General features: G+C 35.3%; 1 protein-coding gene across 3 annotated transcripts; it reads right to left on the bottom strand.

The window, feature by feature from the left end:
* Nucleotides 1–1,437: 1,437 nt before the first annotated feature.
* On the bottom strand, nucleotides 1,438–22,388 carry RLF (reduced lateral root formation). 3 transcript variants are annotated; one of them, XM_089796948.1, is made up of 6 exons: nucleotides 22,160–22,296; nucleotides 19,996–20,110; nucleotides 17,539–17,881; nucleotides 4,993–5,127; nucleotides 1,891–1,941; nucleotides 1,438–1,701 (listed from the first exon to the last, which is right to left on the bottom strand). In XM_089796948.1, exons 2-6 carry the CDS (start codon nucleotides 20,026–20,028, stop codon nucleotides 1,625–1,627), a joined length of 639 nt encoding a protein of 212 aa, XP_089653074.1. In that variant the 5' UTR covers nucleotides 20,029–20,110; nucleotides 22,160–22,296; the 3' UTR covers nucleotides 1,438–1,624. The 3 variants fall into 3 exon arrangements, with proteins under 3 accessions (XP_089653074.1, XP_089653075.1, XP_089653076.1); XM_089796949.1 differs by lacking the exon at nucleotides 22,160–22,296 and adding an exon at nucleotides 21,494–22,049; XM_089796950.1 differs by lacking the exon at nucleotides 19,996–20,110 and having other exon boundaries at nucleotides 22,160–22,388.
* Between the last annotated feature and the right edge of the window lie 534 nt (nucleotides 22,389–22,922).

Raw genomic sequence — 22,922 nt, 5'->3', positions numbered from 1 at the left:
TTTTGGTAAGATCAGAAGTCACAAACCCGATTGGATGTTACCCCAATATGGAGTCACAACCCATCGGGGTCGTGACTCCCTTTAATCATACATATATTACCTCATTCAATCTGTGATGATATAAAAAAAGGAGAAAAACATGGATCTCACATATTATTTTGTCCTTAGTTTTGCCCGTCGCTCACCACCTTTTCCTTGTGATGTCATCAGTATTCATAAAGTCTATGTAAAGGGTATAATCACTCAATTATATATTGAGTAAAGTTATTGACATGTATAAAGTCAATATTATAAATTGAGTCAACTTTATTAATATATCTAGCAAAGTCCTTTCTATTGCAAAGTCCTCTCTATATTGCCTCAATATATTTAATAAAGATAGAAATCAAAATTGTTAGAAGGATTAAAATTAAAGTCTGAAAATCAACATAGACTTGTTGAAATCATTGCCATAATGCTATCAAAGTAATTGTTAATTCATTGTTGGTCTTCATGGTGGATTACTTGTGTTGCTTTACAGTATAGCATGGTTTCTTCACTTCCTCACTTAGAAGAGAATTTTATTTCATATTGAATAGAACTAGACGTAGTTGAATGGAAGATATTGTTGAATTATGATCAATAGTGGAGCTAGTATCTATACCTTTTGGTACTTGTTGATTGTAACTAACAATGCAAGGTTAGTCTAGGCCTAAATTGCAAGTTCTTAACTTCTATTGGAATGTTCATTTAGATTGCAGCTTCATAGGGTATTTGAATGAGTATTTAACAATGTGAAAACCATTCCCATATCCTTAGAAGATAGCACCCTGCCTTTTCTAGTTCATGGTGAGAAACAAGGACTGGTTAGAGGCTTGCCACATTGTCAACATTGTCTTACACTCTCAAATTAGATTTTCTAAAACCTTTCCTTTGCAATTTGTGTGATTGGAACTATTTGAACTGGTTGATATCCATTGAATGAAAAGTGTAAGTCTCTTTGGATAACCAACATATCACATCAAAAGAACTTAATGATAGTCGACAATAAGAAGGAACCTTGAGGTTGTCTCATTTAATCACACAATAATTACATTGTCTAACATATGAGCATCCTTATTCAAGGAAGAGTTGGAAATTTGGTGTTTCATTCGAAATACTTACTATTTGACTACAAATGTTGTAGTGGTAGAAAACTTACATCAACAAATGGAAAAGGAAAATATTGTCTTTACAAAGCCAAAACACTGGATGAAATAGAGTAGCCAAAGGATTCTTTAAAAAAATCATCTTTAATTTTATTTGCAATGTAAATGTTTGGCTCTTCTATTTTTCCAATAGATATGACTCCCATTATCAACCCAAACAATGCATCATAAAGAGAGATGGGCTAACAATGCCATCTCTATGCTTTATCTTCAAAATAATTAAGTGGAATTAAGATGCAAAACATGGAAAGATCACAAAAAGATAACAAATTGAATAATTTGGCAACAAATTAGGCATTGCCTTGTATATATTCCAACTATATCAACCAATAGGGTTTACAGAGAAACTTGCAGATACATTTTTTTATTTCATACTGAATACATTTCTTATCAGATATAAATGGTACTCCCCAGAAGCTTATTCCTGCTCCCACCAATTATGTTGGAACATCCAAGAAGCCAACCAAACACTTCTCCAGTAGGAACTCCGCATTCACCCAAGCATGATATTTATCTTTCAGAATGTCAAGGATACAACAGACATTTAAGTCATCTGATGAACCAGAATAAATAGTCTAAAAATTCTTGGTAGTGTCCTATAGTCAATTCAATTGCACTGTGCAGAGCTAACAAACAATCAGCACCACTAGAATTTCATAATAATCAATGAAGATGAATTAAAAATGAGAATTTGTGAGGATACTGAAAAGAGCAGTGCAATCTTTGCCGGCAGCCTTCATCAACATATCTACACCTGCAACACCATACACGCTCTCATAGAACACAGTATTGAATAATGGTACAATGAACATTTAGAAGAATGACTTGCATGGAGAGTTTCCTAGTGAGCTCCGAGGAGTCATTAGTTCTTATGCGTATAATATAGACCAAGTGGAGCAATTAATCAGCTTGCAATTCAATGTGTGCAGAATTGTGGACACTCTAATGCGAGAAATTGCTTCCCATCCCAACTGTTTTAGAAACCAGGTTTGAGGAAAACTGCTGTAGCTGCCAAAAAATATAACCAATCTAAATGGTGGTCATTATTACATCCCAGCACTAACCACTCAGAAGGCAGAAATGCTCTGTTTACATCCATCTATTTACTTCCAAGATCAAAAGCAGCAGCAAGAGCTAACAGAACCATTTTTTGAACTGTTGATAATTCTAGGCGTGGGGAACTGTAATCAACCCCTACCCTCCATATGGTAAACCGTAAAACTGAACAAAACGTGAGAACAATATTAGTAATAAATAAACGGTTCTGGATGGGTGATAAAATTTGGATGGATAGTCTTTTTGATGAATCTAGCGTATTAATATAGATTAATTATAAATATATATTAATAATACATGTTAACAAAATTCCGCACCATAACACTAGTTAAGCAGCTCCTGGGTGCTTGGCTGGATAGGAATGTCTGATGAATCTAATGTTCCTTCGCTATGTTTTGTTTGGTGTTTTTTGTTGATTGTTGGCTGCTGGTTTACTATGCTTTTCTTTTAGGCAGCCTTTCTTTGTAAACAGTTTCAGATCCTTTCAAAACCTATTTTACCTTTAATCAAAAACAAAATCCCACACCGTAACACTATTTTTGCAGCTCTTGAGCACATGACCCAGCTTGCTAGCAAAACAAAATTAATATATATTAAAATTTAACTATCATTGATATACAAATATTATTTATTAAAATTTAAAAGCATTATGTATATTTAATTCTTGTTTCTGGGTTTGATTGTGTAACAATTTTTTACCATCAACGTTTCAGATCATACTACATGATCCATTAACCTTTTTGGTTTCCATGGTTCTCTTTCATCCTGATGATGGATCATGTAGTATGATCCGCAACATTGATGGTTAAAAATTGTTAGACAATCGAACCCAGAAACAAGAATTCATTATCATGGGTTATGGAAATCTGATATCACTTATTATATATATTATATATAATTTAATATTATATTATAAATTTAGAAATCATTCTTTTTTAATATGTTTTATTATTAATAATGTACAAAATTTAAAATAGACATTCAAAACAACAATGAAATAAATAAAATAGAGAAATTGTAGACATTAAATTTATAAATTTATAATTAAAATATACCGACACTCTACTCTACCACCATCCCTAGATTTAGGTCCTTTGTGCCGCCATCCTATAATCTGTGGTCACCCTTAAGAAACAACACATATCTATGCATCATAGTCTGTCTTGCTCAACCACCAGATATAATTTATGTTTTAGTTTATTTATGAGCAGATCAATCAGTTGTTCATATCTAAAACTCAGTCACTTTCACCCACTTCAGTTAAGTAAGAATGAAAATAGGACAAATAGTAAAACAAGGGTTGGGTAGTACAGAACTTGAGGTTACAAGGTTAAATTCACCAATCAGTTATATGAAAAAGACAGATATGTTCCAAAGCTATCAAGAGTCTGTCTCCAAGTCACATGAAGGAAATAACTGCAGAAGAACAACCATATGCATATGCATATCCTTTTGGGACAGAGACAAAAGCTAATTTGTTGAGATGAATCACCTGTAAATATTTAGATGCTTGGGACAGACAAGTTAATTTGTGGAGATGAATCTCTTGTAAAATGCAAAACAGTACCACCATCTAGAGAATACTCTGTTATCCAAGTGTAAATTTACAACTCCTAAGAAAAAATGGAAACATGAACATGTTATGGTTAAGGGCTGGCACCGTCCATTATCCAAAATAATCGTAGTAATATTAATCACAAGAAACTTGTGAGTAATTGCAAATCAGCTGACCACACAATTTTTGACACAAAATCAGTGAAAATTTGCAATTCCAACTACTCCTTGTGGCTCACAATTTTTACAATAAATTGTCAAAAACCCACCCCAAACTGATAAAATTGTGATTTCAACCATTTTGAAAATTTTCATAATATTTTGTTGATAAAAAATTGTGTCAAACCCAGATTATTTTGGCTACCCACTACAGAAGTACAAGCCCTAATGGATACCTATTCAGCCAAGAGCCAAGAATCGGGGGTATCCATTCTGACAAAGTATTGTTAAGGGCTGGCACCATCCATTATCCAAAAATATCCTAGTTATATTCATCATGAAAAACTTGTGAGTAATTGCAAATCAGCTGACTATACATTTTGACACAAAAATCCACAATTCCAACTCTTGTGGCTCACAGTTTTTACAACAAATTGTCAAAAACTCACCCCAAACTGATAAAATTGTGATTTTAATTGATTTTGAAAAAAAATCAAAATTTTTTTATGGAAATTTGTGTCAAACCCAGATTATTTAAGGAGCATCCATTCTGTCAAAGTTGTCCAGAAAACAATCCTGGCCCCATCCCTTATATGCTGCAACTCTAGGAGATTTGAAGTATGGTGGACAATATTTTCTGGCTTCAAGATTATTATTCTTTTTTCAAAACCCTAACCCTAACCTGATTTTTTTCCTGATTAAATAATAATTTTTTGAAAACATCTTTATCTTTTAGTTTGCCAGTTGATTCTTAAGAACGATTTATAAAATTTGCAGATCAATTTTTTTTAATCTGGCTAGTCTTCAACTAACACTCTTGAACCATCTACATGTATTCCATCCCCCAGATCATACTCAAAATTATAAGTCTGACAATTCTCTCAGTGGCCGTCAAAGCAATTACTACTGCAGCATTTATACAAGATCAGTAGACCACCATAGTATTGGCAATATTCAGAAATTGAGCCTTTATTTCGAGCTATGGACATATATCTTCAATTATAATGAAAGATCAGCATTAATATAAAGTTCATACCTCCAGGATGAAACTTCATATAAGGGGAAATGTTGTATACACAGCCTTTAAGCACTGTCCAAACATCTCCTTCACTTTTGTGTTGTTTCACTTCATCCATAGAGATTAGTCTTCTATTTGACCGTCCCTTCAGCCCTGCAGCACTGAAAAATTAGGAATTTCACCTCAACTGATATCACATTCTGTTCAATCATCAATGCATTTATTATTTTACAAACCACGAAATGTTTCCTCCTTCAGATTCTTTCTTTACATGTTAAATTTCAGTAAACAATGTACATAAAGTTTATAAAGAAATATTTGAGTGATATGTTTACTGGCGAGAATTTAATTGCCATACTTCATTAGTTACAGTCTTACAGATTTGTAGTGTTCTATCACAAACTTTCACAGGTCAAAACAAAACAAAAGGGAAACTGAAAATGACTAAGAGATAATAAAAGAAATGATGTAATAATAAAGGATATGCCTAGATAATAGATATTCAAGACCATTACTTAATCTGACACATATTGTTGTTCAATGAATTGAAGTCATCTTGACTGAAACCGATATCAGAAATTTGTGAATTCTGTGTACAGTGGAAGATTCCCCAAATTCAACGATTATAATCTGTTTCTTACATTTCTGCATTGCAAAATGAGCTTCATATGCCTTGTCAAGTAAAATACTAAAAGAAGTGTTAGAAATGTGACAGTTTCACAAGTGCTCAAATTTTATATAAAGGCATCAGGCCTGATTGACCCCTTTGATCAGATTTTATGACCAAACCGTTTTTAGTAAGAAAAGGCAAACGATTGCCACAAAAACCGACTGAAAAATATATTTAGAACACTCTTGTTGAATAAATCAGAAGTTTCTATTCTAACTAACAATGGTGTATCCTTTAATTCCTGCATCCAGTCCAGTAACTCTGATGAACAGGTATTTGATAAAAGATATCAGTAAATTGTTCAGGTGATGAAATGGACCGCTTGAATTTCATAAATGAAAAGTTGTAATAGATGGCATGTCCTCCTTTTGGGCTGTAAACATGCCCATGAATGTAATGTAAAAATGCTGACATCTCCATGGACATGGGCATTATAAGCTAAGTTACTGATTCTGGTTCTGATGCTGGTGTGAGTGCGGGATTCTGATGCACGGATGCACAATTTTTTTTTGGATTTTGGATGCGTCTGGGTGAGATATATATATATGCAAAGAAATGCAAGAAATATACAAAAATAAACCATTCCATAGCATGATACTTCACCAATGAGATTGTTGCTATTGCACGAAATCTGTATTGCATAGTAAATTATTGCTAAGAAGAGTTATATTTCAGGCTAATTTGATCTCTTTCTCTGTTGAGTCTTCATTAATAATTTTAAAAATATGTATTAGTTGCCAGTTCTGGCTCTAGTTTAAATCAATGATTCAGATTTGGGGGTTCAATTACTGCTGAGAAGAATCCTATTTCAGGCTAATTTAAATCTGTCTCTGTTTAAGCCTTCAATGAATCAATAATAATTATAAAAATGCTACAAACATACACACATTAACTGATAATCAGTCTGGGTTGTAACTGAATGTTCATACAGACATTCCTTTTTATAAGTTGCAACCATGGTTTTGGCTTATAAATCATACTATCCATATAAATAGATAAAATCATCCAAATGAACCTGCCTGTTGGACACAAGCGATTGCAGTGCTCACAGAGGTTTGAACTTTGAACAGTTACTAAATTTTTAGTATGTCCTGGGCACACCAGTGCAGCACCCAAAAGCACCAGCACCCACACCTGGCAATTTTCCAGATGCACCAGTATCTTAGATTACAAGTATCATCAACCAGGTACTTTGTGTGTGCATGCATGTACATCTAGTTGTAATCAGTTGTCTAGAGTCCACGACACTACAGGATTTGAGATCTTATTCGTGTATTGTTCTAGCTTTCAAGCCCTGCAGATATTCTGGCAACTGAGATATTTTCTTGAATGTTTTCACTTCCATGACATCAATCTGCAATTGAACTTCGCTTATTGCATTCCCCTTTCCTCAAATTACTGAACAGCCACATGTCTCACCATGTGCTAAGGTCAATGCACATTGTAAATATTCAAAAAAGTTCAATAACGCTTTACTTAAATCAGTTATCTTTAGAATTGTAAAGTGAAAGGATTCTGTGAGTATTGTCACATTATCAATAAATTGATCTGTAATCCTGGTGTTCTAATAATTCATTAGTAGAAGTCAGCCATTAACATTGCAAGAAATCTAGCTTAGATTTGAAAAGTTTAGTTATATGCTTTGAGAGATAATTGGCTTATTATAGTGATTAGGTAGTCATAGTTGTGAAACTGTATCCAATTGCCTAACCAGTCAAACAATTCAAATTGTAAAAAGCAGATATCACATCTATGAAATGGAAAATTGGGAGCAGTGACAAATCAAGCTATCTGTCTTGAATTCTGGTGAGTCATTATTTTAATTTTGACTGCAAGAATGATATCTTTCATTCATTTTGACTTTCATGAGTAGGAATATTATGAATTGATGCTACAGCACATTCCCACAATTCCCTTACCTGTGTAGTTCTATAGAGTTATTTGTTTGTATATCCTATTTATTAATGACAATCAAGGCTCATTGCTAATGTTTCAATCAATGGGAATAATAAGATGACATGAGTTTTTTTCTCTTTACAATTAGCGCCGACTGAGATTCAATGAAGAATTTCGACCCCATTTAAGGTTCATCTTACATGTAATCCTCTTTTGGTTAAGTTGTAGACATTAAATGAGGCATTTGCCCTTTTGGCAGTTTTACTTTTGTTTGATCGGTTGATGGGATTATCTGTAGATTTCCTAACTTGAGTCATTTCAACTGTGATAAATAAAAAGAAGGCTTTACAATACCATTCTAATCAACATGTTCCAATTCAAGATAGTAAGCGATCTAAAGCTGGATAGCATTCTTGCTCTTCAATGTTGATGGGTCATTTTGGACCATCAAACTTTACTAGAATTTATAATCACTAAGAAGCATAAATTGTTATCCATCTAGACTTCATGTTATTTAACCCAATTGTACTTTCTGTCAAGTTGACAATACTTCTCTGAATGTTTTAATGGCTGGAGACTATTATTTAATCACATACATGTGACTGAAACCTAAATTCTAGAGTAGCTTTAATGTTAATAAGACGGTGTAACAAAATATTGGTTTCTCAATGGACCTGTTACAGGCACCAACGAAGCCGAGTTACAAGGTCTTCATCTTTACGAGGCTAAAAACATATCAGACATTCAAATCAAAGGTAACTCCATCATAGTTGTATGTGCAGTAAAGAATTGGATTACACCTAACTGGAAGTTGACAAACATTTTAAAACAGATCTGGCCAATAATATTTATGTCTACAAAGGAATAAGTTTGGACGACTCAAAGTCTAAAACTAAAAAATTAAGACATGCCCATCATTATACTGACAGGTAATCCAGTGATATATCCACTAGCAAGTGGAAAAAACTAAGTTACCAATTCGAATTCGGGTTCGTGGGTTCGGGGCAAAAAAAAAATTCACCCAAATGGAATTTTTTTTATGCCCCGAACCCATGAACCCGAATCAGTAACTTAGTTTTTTCCACTTGCTAGTGGATATATCACTGGATTACCTGTCAGTATAATGTGTGTGCAAAAAAAAAAAAAAAAAAAAAAGAGAAACGTGCATAATTGTAAAATTAACTAAGTCATTTCATATAGTATGAAATATCAATATTACTTGATCATTGATCAATGCCAAATGTCAAAGGTGAACGTTAAATACTCACTCATTAATCTATGTTCATGATTGTAAAGAAAATCATATATTGAATACTAAATTGTAAAATGAAATTTCAAAACATAAAATAGTTCATCAAATTGACATATAATAAAGTTTGAAACATAATGATATATGACAAATGTTTAATAGTTTATCAATGATCATAGACTCATAGTATCCAAGATGCAAATGCCCTTCAAGTGTCAAATGGGTCATCAAAAAATGAGGGATCAATGGCTTCATCCCCAACTATATCTACATCCCCATCATTGGAACCCAAACCACTTCCACTAGCCCCAGATGCTAGCACATCCTCCTCCTCAACATCTAGCAAATCAATTCTAGCTAGATCTTGGATGGTCATATCCAAGTCAATAGTCTCGAGTAATACATCCTACAACTTCTCTGGCCTTTTCTTGTATTTTGGATCCTTCTGTGACAAGAGGCACCAGTGGTTGTGGATATATACCAAGTCCTCTGCTTTCTTGGAACCCAACCAATTACACTTCGCTGAGTGGATAAAAGAGTATGTACTCCAATTACGCTTTGCAGCAGAAGAGCCTACAACCTAGAGAGACTACCAACAAAATTTTAAAAAATTAGAAATTGTAAATTATAATACAATAGGAATTTAAGAGTGCTAATTTTACAAGCTACGTGGCTATAAAATAAAAGGAGAAAAAAAAGAAACTTAAATACTTACTTGTGACAGGATCTTAATGGCAAGAGGTTGGAGGCACATGTAACCTTGCCCTTGTAAGTACCACCATCCAATGGCATCCATTCTACTTTGGTCATTGATTGCATCAGGGTCTACATTTTTTACTGAGACAAAGCCTGCAAACTCTCTTCTAACATTTGATGCCACCTCAGGATCGCTAAAGAACCTACTTAATGCCCTCTTATACCCACTAGCAACGTTAGGATCTCTATATGGTGCTACTCTACCAGGAATAGAAAGTTTCTCACCGCTATAATACTTGGGAGAAGTGTATATGCTAGGAGGTGTAAAGGTGTAGTCATCTTGTTCTAGTGATGTAGAACAATTGTCTCCACTTGTTTGTAGAAGGTTTCCTCAGGATCCTAATCTCTCCTCTATAAATGATTTGGAATGTCAAATGATGTTCATGTACGTTATCTTGATGTAGTGTTAATTAAAATTAAAAATCAAATCTCTCAATAAAGAAGGACAAAAGTATTGTATAAAATTTTTAACTCCATTGTCACTCTCTCTAGCATGGAGTCCATGGCATCACATATGTCCCCAAGCAAGGCTCATCAGTGTCAGCAAACCAAAGCATAGACATGATGGGCTCAGTGAATTCTAATACATAATGCACCCTATTCCAAAAATCATTACTCAAGATCAAATCCTTCACATTTTTAGCCCTTTCTGTGTCAACTTGCTTCCATCCACCCCAATAAAGAAGGATAAAGTGTTGTATAAAAATTTAAACTCCATTTTCACTCTCTAGCATGGAGTCCATTGCATCACATATGTCCCCCAAACAAGGCTCATCAGTGTCGGAAAACCGAAGCATAGACATGATGGACTCAATGAATTCTAATACATAATCCACCCTATTCCAAAAATCATTACTCAAGATCAAATCCTTTACATTTTTAGCCCTTTTTGTATCAACTTGCTTCCGTCCATCCCATTGGTTGCTAATACCCATTTGGCACAATGCTTGTTTAACCCTCACAAGTCGTCTAAGGACGATTGTGTGTGAAACAAACCTTGCTTCAGCAACCTATCACCATGTTAATTCAAATTGTAAGTTAATAACACATTTCAAATATGTACATTGTAAACAACACCAAAAACATTTTATTCAATTATGTAAAGTATGACACACAAAGATAAATGAAACTAAATAAAGTTTAAAATTTATCTTCAATAATCCCTCCCCACCCATTGAACTCTGACTACTCATTCTTGCAATCTATAACAAAAATAAATTAAAAATATGTCAAAACTTATATAGGAACTTGATAAAATTTTAGAACAACAAAAAAGCCAAAAACAAACTACAAAAGAAGCAAAGGGAAGGATCAGATGCATACCTGGAACACTCAACACTGTTTATTGGAAGGATTTGAGACTCCACAAACAATCTCTACAACCTTCTCTTCAAAATTGCAAAATGGCCACACCAAAATGAGAAAGCAAATGAGAGATTATATGAATGAAATGTTTCTTATTGGGCTTCTTTTAGGGTTACAAACAAAAAATAAATAAATAATTTTTTTTTTAATGTTTTTAATGTGACTTTTTTTGGCCCCATAGGCCCTGGGTCAGCGGTGGGTCCAGGCAAGGTCCCTGTTGGGGACTGCGAGTCCGCCCAGGTCTGCGCCTTGCAGTCCCCAAAAGGGACCCCACCCGGACCCAAAGCAGACCTGGGCTCAAATCCAGACATGGACGAACCGGACCTGGACCCGAGCACCAGGGTCCGAACCTGGCTTCTTAGGGAAAAAATAGATCACACACTCAAATTGATATTGGCACAAGATAGAAGGTTGTTGGCACCAATTCCAATGATGGCTGTAGATTTAATCAAAGCTTAATAAAGGTTGACACAGTTCTTTTAAAATTTACATCCAAATGATGTATCATGGAGTGTGATCCGTAATGTTGATGCATAAATTTATACAGTTGAATCCAGAAATTTCCATAAATTCAACAATAGTCTGTGGAAATCTATAAGTTTCCTTAATAAATGTGTTTGATGTTTCTAGACTCATCATATTTGGGAAAAATAAATTTCTGCATATAAGTACTGATTGCTAAACAGGAAGCCAAATGCCTGAGAGTATGATTTGGAAAGAAAGGCATCTGTACTAGCCATTGGACATGCTAATGAAATGGAGTCGCTGGATCAAACTACAGAGAGCCTCTATGTCAGTGAGATAGTTTCTACCATTCTTTCAAAAGCCACGGAGATGATTCAAGAGATTTGAACTATTAAGGGTTTTACAAAAGCATATGTGAGCAAAACTATATACGCTGCAGGCAATTGCAGCCATTGACAAGTATGATATTGAACGCGGTGATGACGATGTAAGTGAGATCTTCATGGTAGCAGAAATGTCAACATCAGATGGCATCATACAACTTGTAAAGACAATTCAAGAGCGACCGATGAAGGCATCCTTCAAACACTTTTGGAATATTTTCAACCAGAGTGGCAACCTACTTCCCAAGCCTAGATGTGCACATGTGAAACAAATTGCTGAGGTGTAAATTTCTTGAGGCTCAGTGTTCCAAGCAGGGGTGACTACAATTCTCCTGCCAGCCACAAAGAGTGAAGGATATGTGATTGTGGTTTTTTGTAATTTTGTCCTTTTTTGTATCCAGCCTCTGTGTCCTCTTGTAGAATCAATGTATAGGCTTTAATGGCCTCAACAATCATGGTGCCTGTCCTTGTAATGCAATCTTATAACATATTTAATATTTAAAGAGCTGCTACCAAGTCAGCCTTGCATATAAAGAAAGGAAAAAGCATAAACAAGTCTACAATATGGCTCTGACTTATCAAGAATAGACATCCACATATCTATGCATATTTACCACTACATTTGGTCAAAAGAGTAAGTAAATCAAGATGTCCGAGAAAACACCCACATTGACATGTTTAAAGTGAGAACATGAGGTAAATGAAAAATATTCAGGTGAAATAACTAAAGATATCTATATTGCAAATTTTTAAACAAAGATATCATTAAGTAGTAGTATACCATTTCATTTAATTAGACCCAACATAGGTGCTCCACATTCTCGAACATTGATTTAGATATAATGCATTTCCACAAAGTTGGCAAAGGATATATATTTCTCACAATAGATGGACAAAATGGATACATGCATTATTACTTAATCTGACCTTCCATGTCCTGGCAAGCTACAGTAAAAAACCAGGACAACCTGGTCTAATGTTTTTCTGGTCAACAAATGTTTTGAAGGACCCTCTGCAGATCAATTGGATTTGTCAGAAAAATAATTCAAAATTTTTGAATAGACAATATCAATTGCTTCAAGATCATCTGTTGTGCCCAGTAAGGCTGGTACTATTACAGGTGACTCTGCGATTTCATTTTGAGGTGACTACTCAAAATTTGTTGTGTTGGATCAACCCAAGTCAGAAGAAGAATCATTGTAATTGCGATTGTTCATTACTTACAATTCCTTTTGGGATCAATGTTTCTAACATTATTATGTTGGACTAAACTGTAAAAATTGAAAATTTGGTGCAAAAAACTACGGAGACATGAAAGACACTTGTCTCACAAGTAACATTATGACTATGTTTCAACTGTTACAAGATTCAAGAAGAGTTGGCAGATTAACGGATTTCCGGATAATTGATTTATTAACAGAGGAACAAATGTGTTCCTTATAAAGAATTACAAGGACGTTGTTTCTAAAAGAAACAACGTAGACTGAAGACGGATTTAGAAACAAAACTAGAGACAGGATAGGAAACATTCCTATCTGGACTGAAGAAAAAAGAGACGGGATAGGAAACATTCCTATCTAGACTGAAAGACGAACTACAGACAAGTAGTTGACTATTATAGAAAGTATAAGATATTATCTTAATACCCTCCCTTAATGGTCAACGTACGAATGTCGGAACATTCTGGGATAATTGAGACCCTCCCTGGATCTACAGAATGTTGAAACCAAGAAGCTTTGCCAGAAGAGTGCTATGACTCAAAATAAGTTGCAATTACAAAACTTCGTTTTTGTGGAAAAAACGGTAAAACCCAGAATCTCACACAACCTTGCGTATTACAAACAACTTGAAATGATTTTTGAGGAGAAAATCAACAAACCCAAAATCTCACACAACCTTGCGTATTACAAACAACTTGAAATGATTTTTGAGGAGAAAATCAACAAACCCATAAAAAAACAGAAACAAATTCAGAAGGCGGAAAATGCAACTTCGCCTTGATCAAGAAGCTCGACAACTTGTGCTATTGGCTGGGAAGCATTTTGCCTTGCTTGGGCAGCCAAATGTTTCCGGCACTCGAATTTCATATGGCCGAACTTGTGACAGTAATTACACTGTACATTTTGCTTCGTAGAGCCATCCAAGGATTGAGCAGAAGGTTGATGCTGGGAAGGCTGAGAAGACTGATGGTTGGCAATGTTCTGTTGAAAGGATTTTGCAGCAAAGGCTTGCTCAGTGGAGGTGGAACTGGAGCTGCTACCAAACTGTTGTTTCCACCGATCTTGTTGAAGCAGCAGGGTGCAGAGATCAGTGAACTTTAGATCAACACCAGTAGATGTGATGTTGAGAGTCTCGATAAAATGCTCATAGGATTTTGGTAAACTCCGAAGAGTGATTACCACAATATCCTCTTCCTCCCATCTTGCGACCGATGGCAAGTAACTGATCACAGATTTCCTGAATCTGATTCAGGTGTGCCTGGAGCGAGGTGCGCTCATCCATGACAATAGAAAATAGAGTGTTTTTCAGAAAGAAGGCTCTGCTCTTGTCGGAAGTCTCATGAAGACCTTTTAGATGTGTCCAGATTTTGGCAGCTGTCTTGCCGGATGGAATCTGAGAAAGCTGGTCATCAGCTACGGATAGTTTGAGAAGCATTACTGCCTCTCGATTGTTCAGATCCCATGTATCTTGATCAGGACCCGGAGAAGTTGGACGCTGCTTAACACCCAGAACAAGTTGATCGGTGTTTCGATATTCGAAGATTGCGATGATGTGCTGCTTCCAGGTTCCATAATTGCGACCATTGAATTTGGAATTAATGTTCGAGCAAAATATTTGTCAAAGATGCCATGGCATGTTTTTCAACGAAAAACTGTGAAAATCTATGAAGGCGCGTTTTTTGAGGCAAAAATACGAAAGACCCAGAAGAATCAGAGAATGACCCAGAAGAGAGCTCGAAAAACCCAGAAGGAATGTGCTATCGTTTTCTGGATCTGCTGGCTCGAAAATCGAGGCACCCAGAAAAACGGACGACAACCCAGTTGAGCTCTCGAAAAACCCACCAAGAGTCTGCAGACAAAATATTTTTTTGACCCCAAAAATTAGGGTTTCGAAAAAAACGGCCCTAGCTGAAAAAAGCTTGAAAAAAACTTCAGATTTCTTGATAGAAAATGGTCGAATCTGCTTCGCAGAGCACGATGACAGACTGAGACGGAGCCAAAAAAGTCATGTTTGACCGCCAAACAATTGGCAGATTTTGTTAGACGCGAACCGCGCAGGTGCAAGCTTAAAGACGCGATTTCCTTTTTTTTTATTAGTCACGAGTTGGAAAAAAAAGAATCTTTGGCCAGAGTCGCAAAGGAACAGAACTGGATATAGAGGTCGCCGCTAGGGCTACCGTTCCAGTGACGCAGAACAGGTGCTCTGAAATCCGTTTTCTTACCTCAGAAGAGCCCCCAAACGGACGCGATTTTGAGAGCAGAGAGATCACCAAAAAAATGGATGCGATTTTTAGAGATGATTTGTAGACAAACCCGAATTTTGCAAACAGACCCGAATTCGGGATTTTTCCTGTAGACCGAAAACCCTAGGTGGGTTTCTAAGAACAAGCACCAAGAAATGCACAAAATAATTTTGAAAAATTATGCACTGATAATTTCAAAAGAAATTATAAGTTTTCGAAATAATGTACTAGCTCTGATACCATGTTACAAGATTCAAGAAGAGCTGGCAGATTAACAGATTTCCGGATGATTGATTTATTAACAAAGGAACAAATGTGTTCCTTATAAAGAATTACAAGGACGTTGTTTCTTTTAGAAACAACGTAAATTGAAGACGGATTTAGAAACAAAACTAGAGACAGGATAGGAAACATTCCTATCTGGACTGAACAAAAAAGAGACGGGATAGGAAACATTCCTCTCTAGACTGAAAGACGGACTACAGACAAGTAGTTGACTATTATAGAAAGTATAAGATATTATCTTAATATCAACTTTGGATGCAAATCATGATTAAACCTCTTTGCACTACTTCCCTAAAGGTTTCAGTTGACCAGTTTGGAAAGAAATCTTCACTGCGACATTTGCAGAAAACAAGGTAGGACTAAGAGGTTACTGCTGGTTTGTTGAAATTTCAAATATCTGTACCATCAATTAGAAATAAGTGGTTAATGACAGCGGGTAGTTGAATAGTTTCTCTTAGTGCAAGGCATTTAATTCTAAAATTCTAAATAGATAATCACACCTCAACTCACTATATTATTTACCTCAACCAAATAGCTTCTGAGGTTCCTTCTCTTACACAGATATTTGTTATGGTCTAAAATTATCATTCATGGTTTTCTCGTGCTCAAAGGAAAATAGAAAGCTTGGCAAGTTACTTCCACGTAGTTAGGGTAAAATTTCAGGACTTTCCAATAATTTGGATGTCGGTAAAAGAAGCATCTAGTTTCTGACTAAAGCTGAACATTCATTTCATTTGTATCCAGCCCTGATTCTTTCAAAAAACATTTATACTTAGATGATGATTAGATCATTAAAATGTCTGTTTTGTCAAGTAATCTCTTCAAACAAGAGAGAAAAAGTGCAATAGAAGTTTACATTACTCACAATAAGGTGAGAAGAAAGATGCAAAATCAGTAGGTACTTCCATTTTGATGCAGGATCAAAACTTAAACTAGCACTGGTATGGACTGCCCTAATCACTCAAAAGACCAAGAAATATTAAAAAGATTAGGGACCACAGAATAAGATCTAAATGTCATAATGTGACCCCAAGGCAAAGACTATTTGTTAACAATCTCTGGCACAAGACTATTAGGATGTGGATCAATACGTCATTTCAGATAACTTGAAACAAGAATGTAAGCATAAGATGCAAGAAAATTTGAAATAAACACTGCTAAAAAGAAAAACAGAAGATTGGGCAATTAAGCATAACCAGTTTTGAAGCATTGAAAGGGCTTAAGAAAAAAAATACAAAAATAGTAGACACTTGAGATCAATTTAAGCTTTATTACCATGTATGATGGTGCACAAAAGGAAACAATAAGTCTTCAACCAGGATTCTTGTATATTGTTATAGCTTTTAAGTTTTGAGAACTAAACATTGTCAAATGAGTAGGAAGTGTTTGCAAAAACAATACTCAGACACCTCCTCGAGGATGAAAAACGAGCAAGAATTTCAATCGCTGATAAAAGAAATAATATTTTATGTCAAGAATCACTTCCACATTTTCAGATTTTATTTTATGGTACTTACTATTTAAGTATTTTATTTCATATGGATGCAGTTATTGTCAAAATTTGTTTCAGCCTTATTTGCAAACATGATAAAAGTTCAATTCTGATTGTGTCTACTTCTGCACCTCCACAATAATGCAAAATCGAATGCTTATATATTGCAAGTTTTTTTAATCTTTCATTGCAATAACAAGTCGGCAGCGTAGATTAGCAGTCTTTAATATCTTGAATATATTGAATTATTTCTTCCACTAACTGCAACTTTCCAAATTAATATGTACTGTTACTGTAAATTGGCCTGCACATTCTATTTGGCAAGTTTTCAGAATGCTGTTCCAACTCGGTTTGCCTTAAGAAAATAGATATAAAAGCATTTTAGTGAAATAAGTATTTTCAACAAATGCTCCTATATGATTAAAAAGCAAGTTGTGTGGTGCAGAATAGATGCACACAAATCACACAAGACATAGCCTTAAGAAAATGCCTGATATAGAAGTCAAAAAACAGAATTTTGAATGTGGTAATGGTTCATACCTGCTAAATCTGGATTTGCTTGTGTCAGTTTTAGCCAGTCCATTTGGCTGTATCCCTTTTCAAATGGAATCTTCACTCGAGGTACTGGTTTTTTAATAATGGGTTTGGCTAAAGTTGTTATTTTTGGGTCAGTGGTCTCTGCATTTGCTATGCTTTTTATTTTAGGAGCAGGTACCTGGAATGTTTTCACATCCTCAACTGAAGAAACTTTGGCCTCTACCTTTTTAGGACTATCAGGCAAATCATCTACACAGAGGTCAGACACATCATCTATATGAAGCTCAGAAACTCGAGGCATGCGTTTTGGAGATTCCAGTTGATCTGCATCAGGGTCCGAGTTGACCTGCATGAAATTGTGCATGTTAGCATGTTAATGCATGGTTATCTGGGCATTACTAAGAATATACATTCTGAACCTTACAAAATACAAGAAAAAGAAAATTTTCATAATCTCATTAAAAATGTATATGATCCCTATTTAGTTTTCTTGAAGCAAGGTAACACAGCATTTCAATTTAGTGTATAGCTGTAATATCCCTTTCTTGGATCACCACCTAAATATAATTAGAGGAAGAATCCTTACTTTAGAATAAGATGAGATAACTCTGCTTAGGAACCCTGCAAACCTAAGTTAGAAAATAATGTAAATATAACTCATGAAATACATTAGATTCTAAGGTTAAGGAGTATATAAATTTGCATAGAAAATCTAAATGATTATGTGGGACTTCAACCATAATGAGGGCTGAGATGGAAGACATGATGAGGTGCCATTAATATGCTCCACCCTAAGCCCAAGAGCAAAGCCTTGTCTCTTTGGCCTCATGTAAACCTTCACTATCCTTATGAGGTGGTGTACCTAGTGAGGTCTGTACAGAATTCTCCTCCATCATGTCAGCCTCTTTACCTCTTATGTTTGAGGATCCCCTCTAATTCACTTTAACAATTGATCCATAGGGGGTTGGTAAGATAGGCTGCAATAGGGTGCCCTTAAAAATGACTCTCAACCCTAATGGCCTCATGGTCCTCAACCATGTTCATACCTGCTAAATCTGGATTCCGCCCATATCCCCCCCTGCACTTCATTCCCTCCCTTACATGATTGATTATTGCAGAATTCATATTGATAAATGCATAAGTATTTAGACGCAAGCATTCTTTGATTGCATATAATCTGGCACAACTTTATATACACATCTATATATAATTGACATAAATACATAAGTACTACTTCATACCACAATAAATTAAAATATTATTACATAGATTGCTCTGCTCTATATCTGATTGCTTCTGCTATCCATTCCAGGCCCTTGAATTCTATTCATTCACACACACACACACACACACACACACATATATATCTCTGCTTTAAGATGGAAGAGTCATGTCTCTTCCAATATCATATCCATTCAGAAGTCTGATGCATCCCTTCACCATGCTAAATTGCATCTCTTCCTAAATCATGCTCTTTGTTAGCATTCATTAATTTGCACCTTTTAGGATTTAATTATATTGCTGCTTAACTTTTATCTGCTTAACCATTAGTCTTTGGCTATAGTAAATATCAGTAACCGTTATTCCAATTTCCAAAAATGATAGCTGATTATATGCTTTTCTAATGAATCAATCATCATAGTTGGAGAACGTTTCAGTCAATTGAAAATTTCATATAATTCTGGTCTCTTCAATACTGTGCTTCTGCCTCTCATTGCAATATTAAGGCTTGTATTGCTTGCAGAACTTTTGTCTTAATATCATATTGGATCGGGGTTTACAGAAAATTATGAGATCTTATGAATGAGACGATTTTGTGATAGCTAAAGGGATTTTCTGATACTTTTATGAAATGTATGGTTAATTGAGAATATATATTCTAAACCTGAAAAACAATAAAAGAAAAAGAAATTCTTCATGTGCCAATAGTGGCATGTTGTGATGGTTAAGTTGTTGAGTTGTTATCCTTGCCATCAAGGTTCGAATCTAATGGGGATGAGGTCCCCCATTTGTGGCTTCACTGGTTCATAGCTCCAGGTCAAAGTGTTTACCCCTCTTTAAAAAAACAAAGAAATTCTTCATGAGCTCATTGATAATGAATGTAATCATATTTTTGAAGCAAGGTACACAGAAATTCAATTTAGTGTATAGCCCTAGCAAGAAGATCCATGTGTTCAAAGCACCATCAAGATTCCACTTCCAGTAGGGCCCATAAAATTATGACTTATTTTCATGCCTCCCAGGCAGCTATTGTCTTCATAACTGGCGCTTTTTGTTTATTAATGATGATCTTAAGCACTCCCTTACGTGTAGTATCAAAACCAGTATTAATTAACAATCACATTGACCAAAACCAGTCATTTGCAGACATTATTATAATTTATTTCTTTTTTGTTTGAGGGTGCAATTTTATTATTCATAAAGGAAATACTAAGAGTCTGAATATAGAAATAAACATGCCTGACAAAATGAAAAGTCAAAAGCCTCATCCATGAGTTCTCAAATACCCTCTCAAGCCTTGTAGTTTGAACAATAACGAATGAAACAAAGGCACAACTGTTAATGATCTGCACAACTGCCATTTTTTGTAGGGTTAGATTGAGCACCATAAATAGCATCCCATGTAAAATAACGAGTCTAATATTAATTAATGTCAACTTGTGAAGATATGCATGGTGCAACAGAAAAAAAGAGAGAGCAAAACTACCAAATGACATATAATATGATAGACCAATTATAAACAGGCAATGCATGACGAAGACTATAACAATTTACAGAAAACGGCCTCCTGTCCTGTTTCAAGTGATCTTTACAACTTTCATAGACGGCGATGAGAATATCCAATTTATAAATCATGTTTTCTTGGGCCTCGGGGAAAACAATCCTTGAGAGTATCTTCTTGAGTGTGTTAACAAGGAGATTGGTGGGGATTTTGAAGAGATGCTTACAATTATACTATATCTTCACCAATATGCCACTAGGTAAACAAGCACGTTGCCATGACTAGTAGAAGAAATTATAGTAGATGGCTATTAACGGTGACATAAAATTCACCGCCTTGTCCCCCACATATCAAACTGAGATAGTCTCCTGGCACGGCTTGACAAGTTATATGCAAAATAAAGAACTTCCAGTAAAACTTGATAGGATGTGGTGAGTTTCTATCACTTGCAAGTTATAGCAGAAAATTAAAAATGAATTTGTATATTTGTGATAGGCTGCTCAACATTATGGCAAAAATTCAGGTTGCCGACAGTCACCAACTTCTTAGTGTCCATGTTGCCAATGGATTCACTATTAACAAGGAATTTCTATGCTATCCCAGGATTCTATGTGCATTATCTTGATACTTCTAGGAGCAGCTATCAAGGAAAGAGACAATTGATCATGGTTGGTCAACTATCAATGTGACTTCCTGAGCATATTTACTCAATAGATTAAAATATAAAACTAGGCCAAGCCATGAGAGGTATATGTAATAGGATTCCTATTGGTTCCAATAACCTCTTCTATCGGTCAGTGGATATGGGCTTTGGAATAAGAATGGGAGTCAACCCTTACTTAGTACGAGAATCCACAGAACTGATCGCCAGCTAAATAGAGAGTCGCTGCTATTAATTGAAATTCATTGGTGCCCATTAAGGAGAGTCTTTTCTAATAGAGGCAGCAGTGTCAAAACAAAGGAAGTTGGAAACAGATGGATTCCTTGTGCGACTGCACAATTTCTGCAATATTTGCTCGAGAAGTAGAAATTTCAGATTCAGAGAATTCTTCCAGCTGTCGTGCTCATAACAGAATAACAGGGGCTAGATGTTGATGAGAATGCAAGTACTCGTGAGTTTTGTAAAGCTGGGGACTTGTATGGCTGGCACAAGAATTTACTGGCAAAGAAAATGTTATCATGGTCAGTTCTTCTGACCGACTCCTTGGGCTTTTTTATTGATATTGATAAGTTCACCTTGTTGGCTGGCCATTGGTGTTTTTCTTGAGGTAAATACTGAATTCTCCTTCTAAGGCCATGCACAGCTTCGATTTCATGAACAAAGTACATATCCTTTGTCAGAGACATCTTCACCTGACACCCGCTCGTGTTCCATAGTAGTACACCATACCTATAGTTGGATGCAGGATGCTACCGGATTTCAACACTTGAAATGTCTCTATGGGATGTGAAATGACGGCTCCGCTGTTAAAGGTCCGCTGATTTACCACTTCCTCTCTCCCATTCGACAACTGATTTTCTAATAATGAAGGTATTTCTGGAGGGAAACAAACCATTTGTGTATGAGGGCAACCAAACAATAGCACATACCGATGAACCCAGCTACCAATTACCCTAATTTCCTTGATATATCTTCATATTACAGAGAACAGGGAAAACGTAAAGCATATTTTCTTCTACACGAATTGCTCAATAGCAGAGATATCTGAGTAATAAGTCGATGTTATTACAAACCCCACTATTGGATTTGGAAAGAATAAAGCTCAAACTGGTCCGTGTAGGATAACGTGAGCTAGAAGCAGTGATAAATGCAATTCCCATTAAAAAACCAATAGATAACAAACAGGAAAGCATAGGAGTTTAGAAGCAAACAAGAAAACATCAACTAATTGAGGAGCTTACCAGGAATTCGCCGCTGCAACAATTTAGATAAAAACAAACTATTTCGTCGAAGCAGCCAGCAGATGGTATTTAGCGGGAGCTGACTGTTTTATCTGTCATGTAAATGGTCAAAGTATTTCATGACTTGCGTTTTTAACACTTTTTTAATGCAGCTCTATTATCGAATATGCCGCGGGCATCTGAGGGCACCGGCCGTCCGGCTGCCCAAACTCTGCCCAACTCTGTGGCTGCCCCAATGCTGCTAAAGTGTCATTTAAGTACGTACTTCCCTTGTTCAGATTTCTATTATTAATTAAGATTAAACTTCACCTCATTAGTTAAATCGCAATATTCTTGGAGATTGTAAAGTCGTTACTACGGATTTTGATATTCATATTTTAATATAAACGTAAGGAGGAGAGTATTGGCTAAATACCAATAAGTTTTATGAGGACGGCTATGAATTTATTTATTTTTTACAATTTAGCTGTTTCTTAGAGAAGAGTATCACTAATTAAGGAAATTTTCTTAATAGTGCACTATATGTGCGTTAGATTTCTCAATCATTAATTTTAAGTTAAAAATAGGATAGCTAGAAGTCTATTAGTTTCTTATACATCAATGGTTCATCATATTTTAATCTTTTTAGTTTACAATTGTTTCATTTGTATACCAAGAATATATGCCTCTGGGTAAATAGCTTGAAAGATGCACTTGATTTGACGGTTTTCTGAAATTATTAATTAATTTATAGTTAATAGGGTTTGTCAATTATAAATTTAAT

The sequence above is a fragment of the Cupressus sempervirens genome, chromosome 8, assembly GCF_028749045.1.
Source record: "Cupressus sempervirens isolate cs-2001-9-10 chromosome 8, ASM2874904v1, whole genome shotgun sequence".
NCBI classification, from domain to species: domain Eukaryota; kingdom Viridiplantae; phylum Streptophyta; class Pinopsida; order Cupressales; family Cupressaceae; genus Cupressus; species Cupressus sempervirens.
Note: the sequence above shows the minus strand (reverse complement) of the source record. Positions and strands in the feature narration are given on the sequence as shown.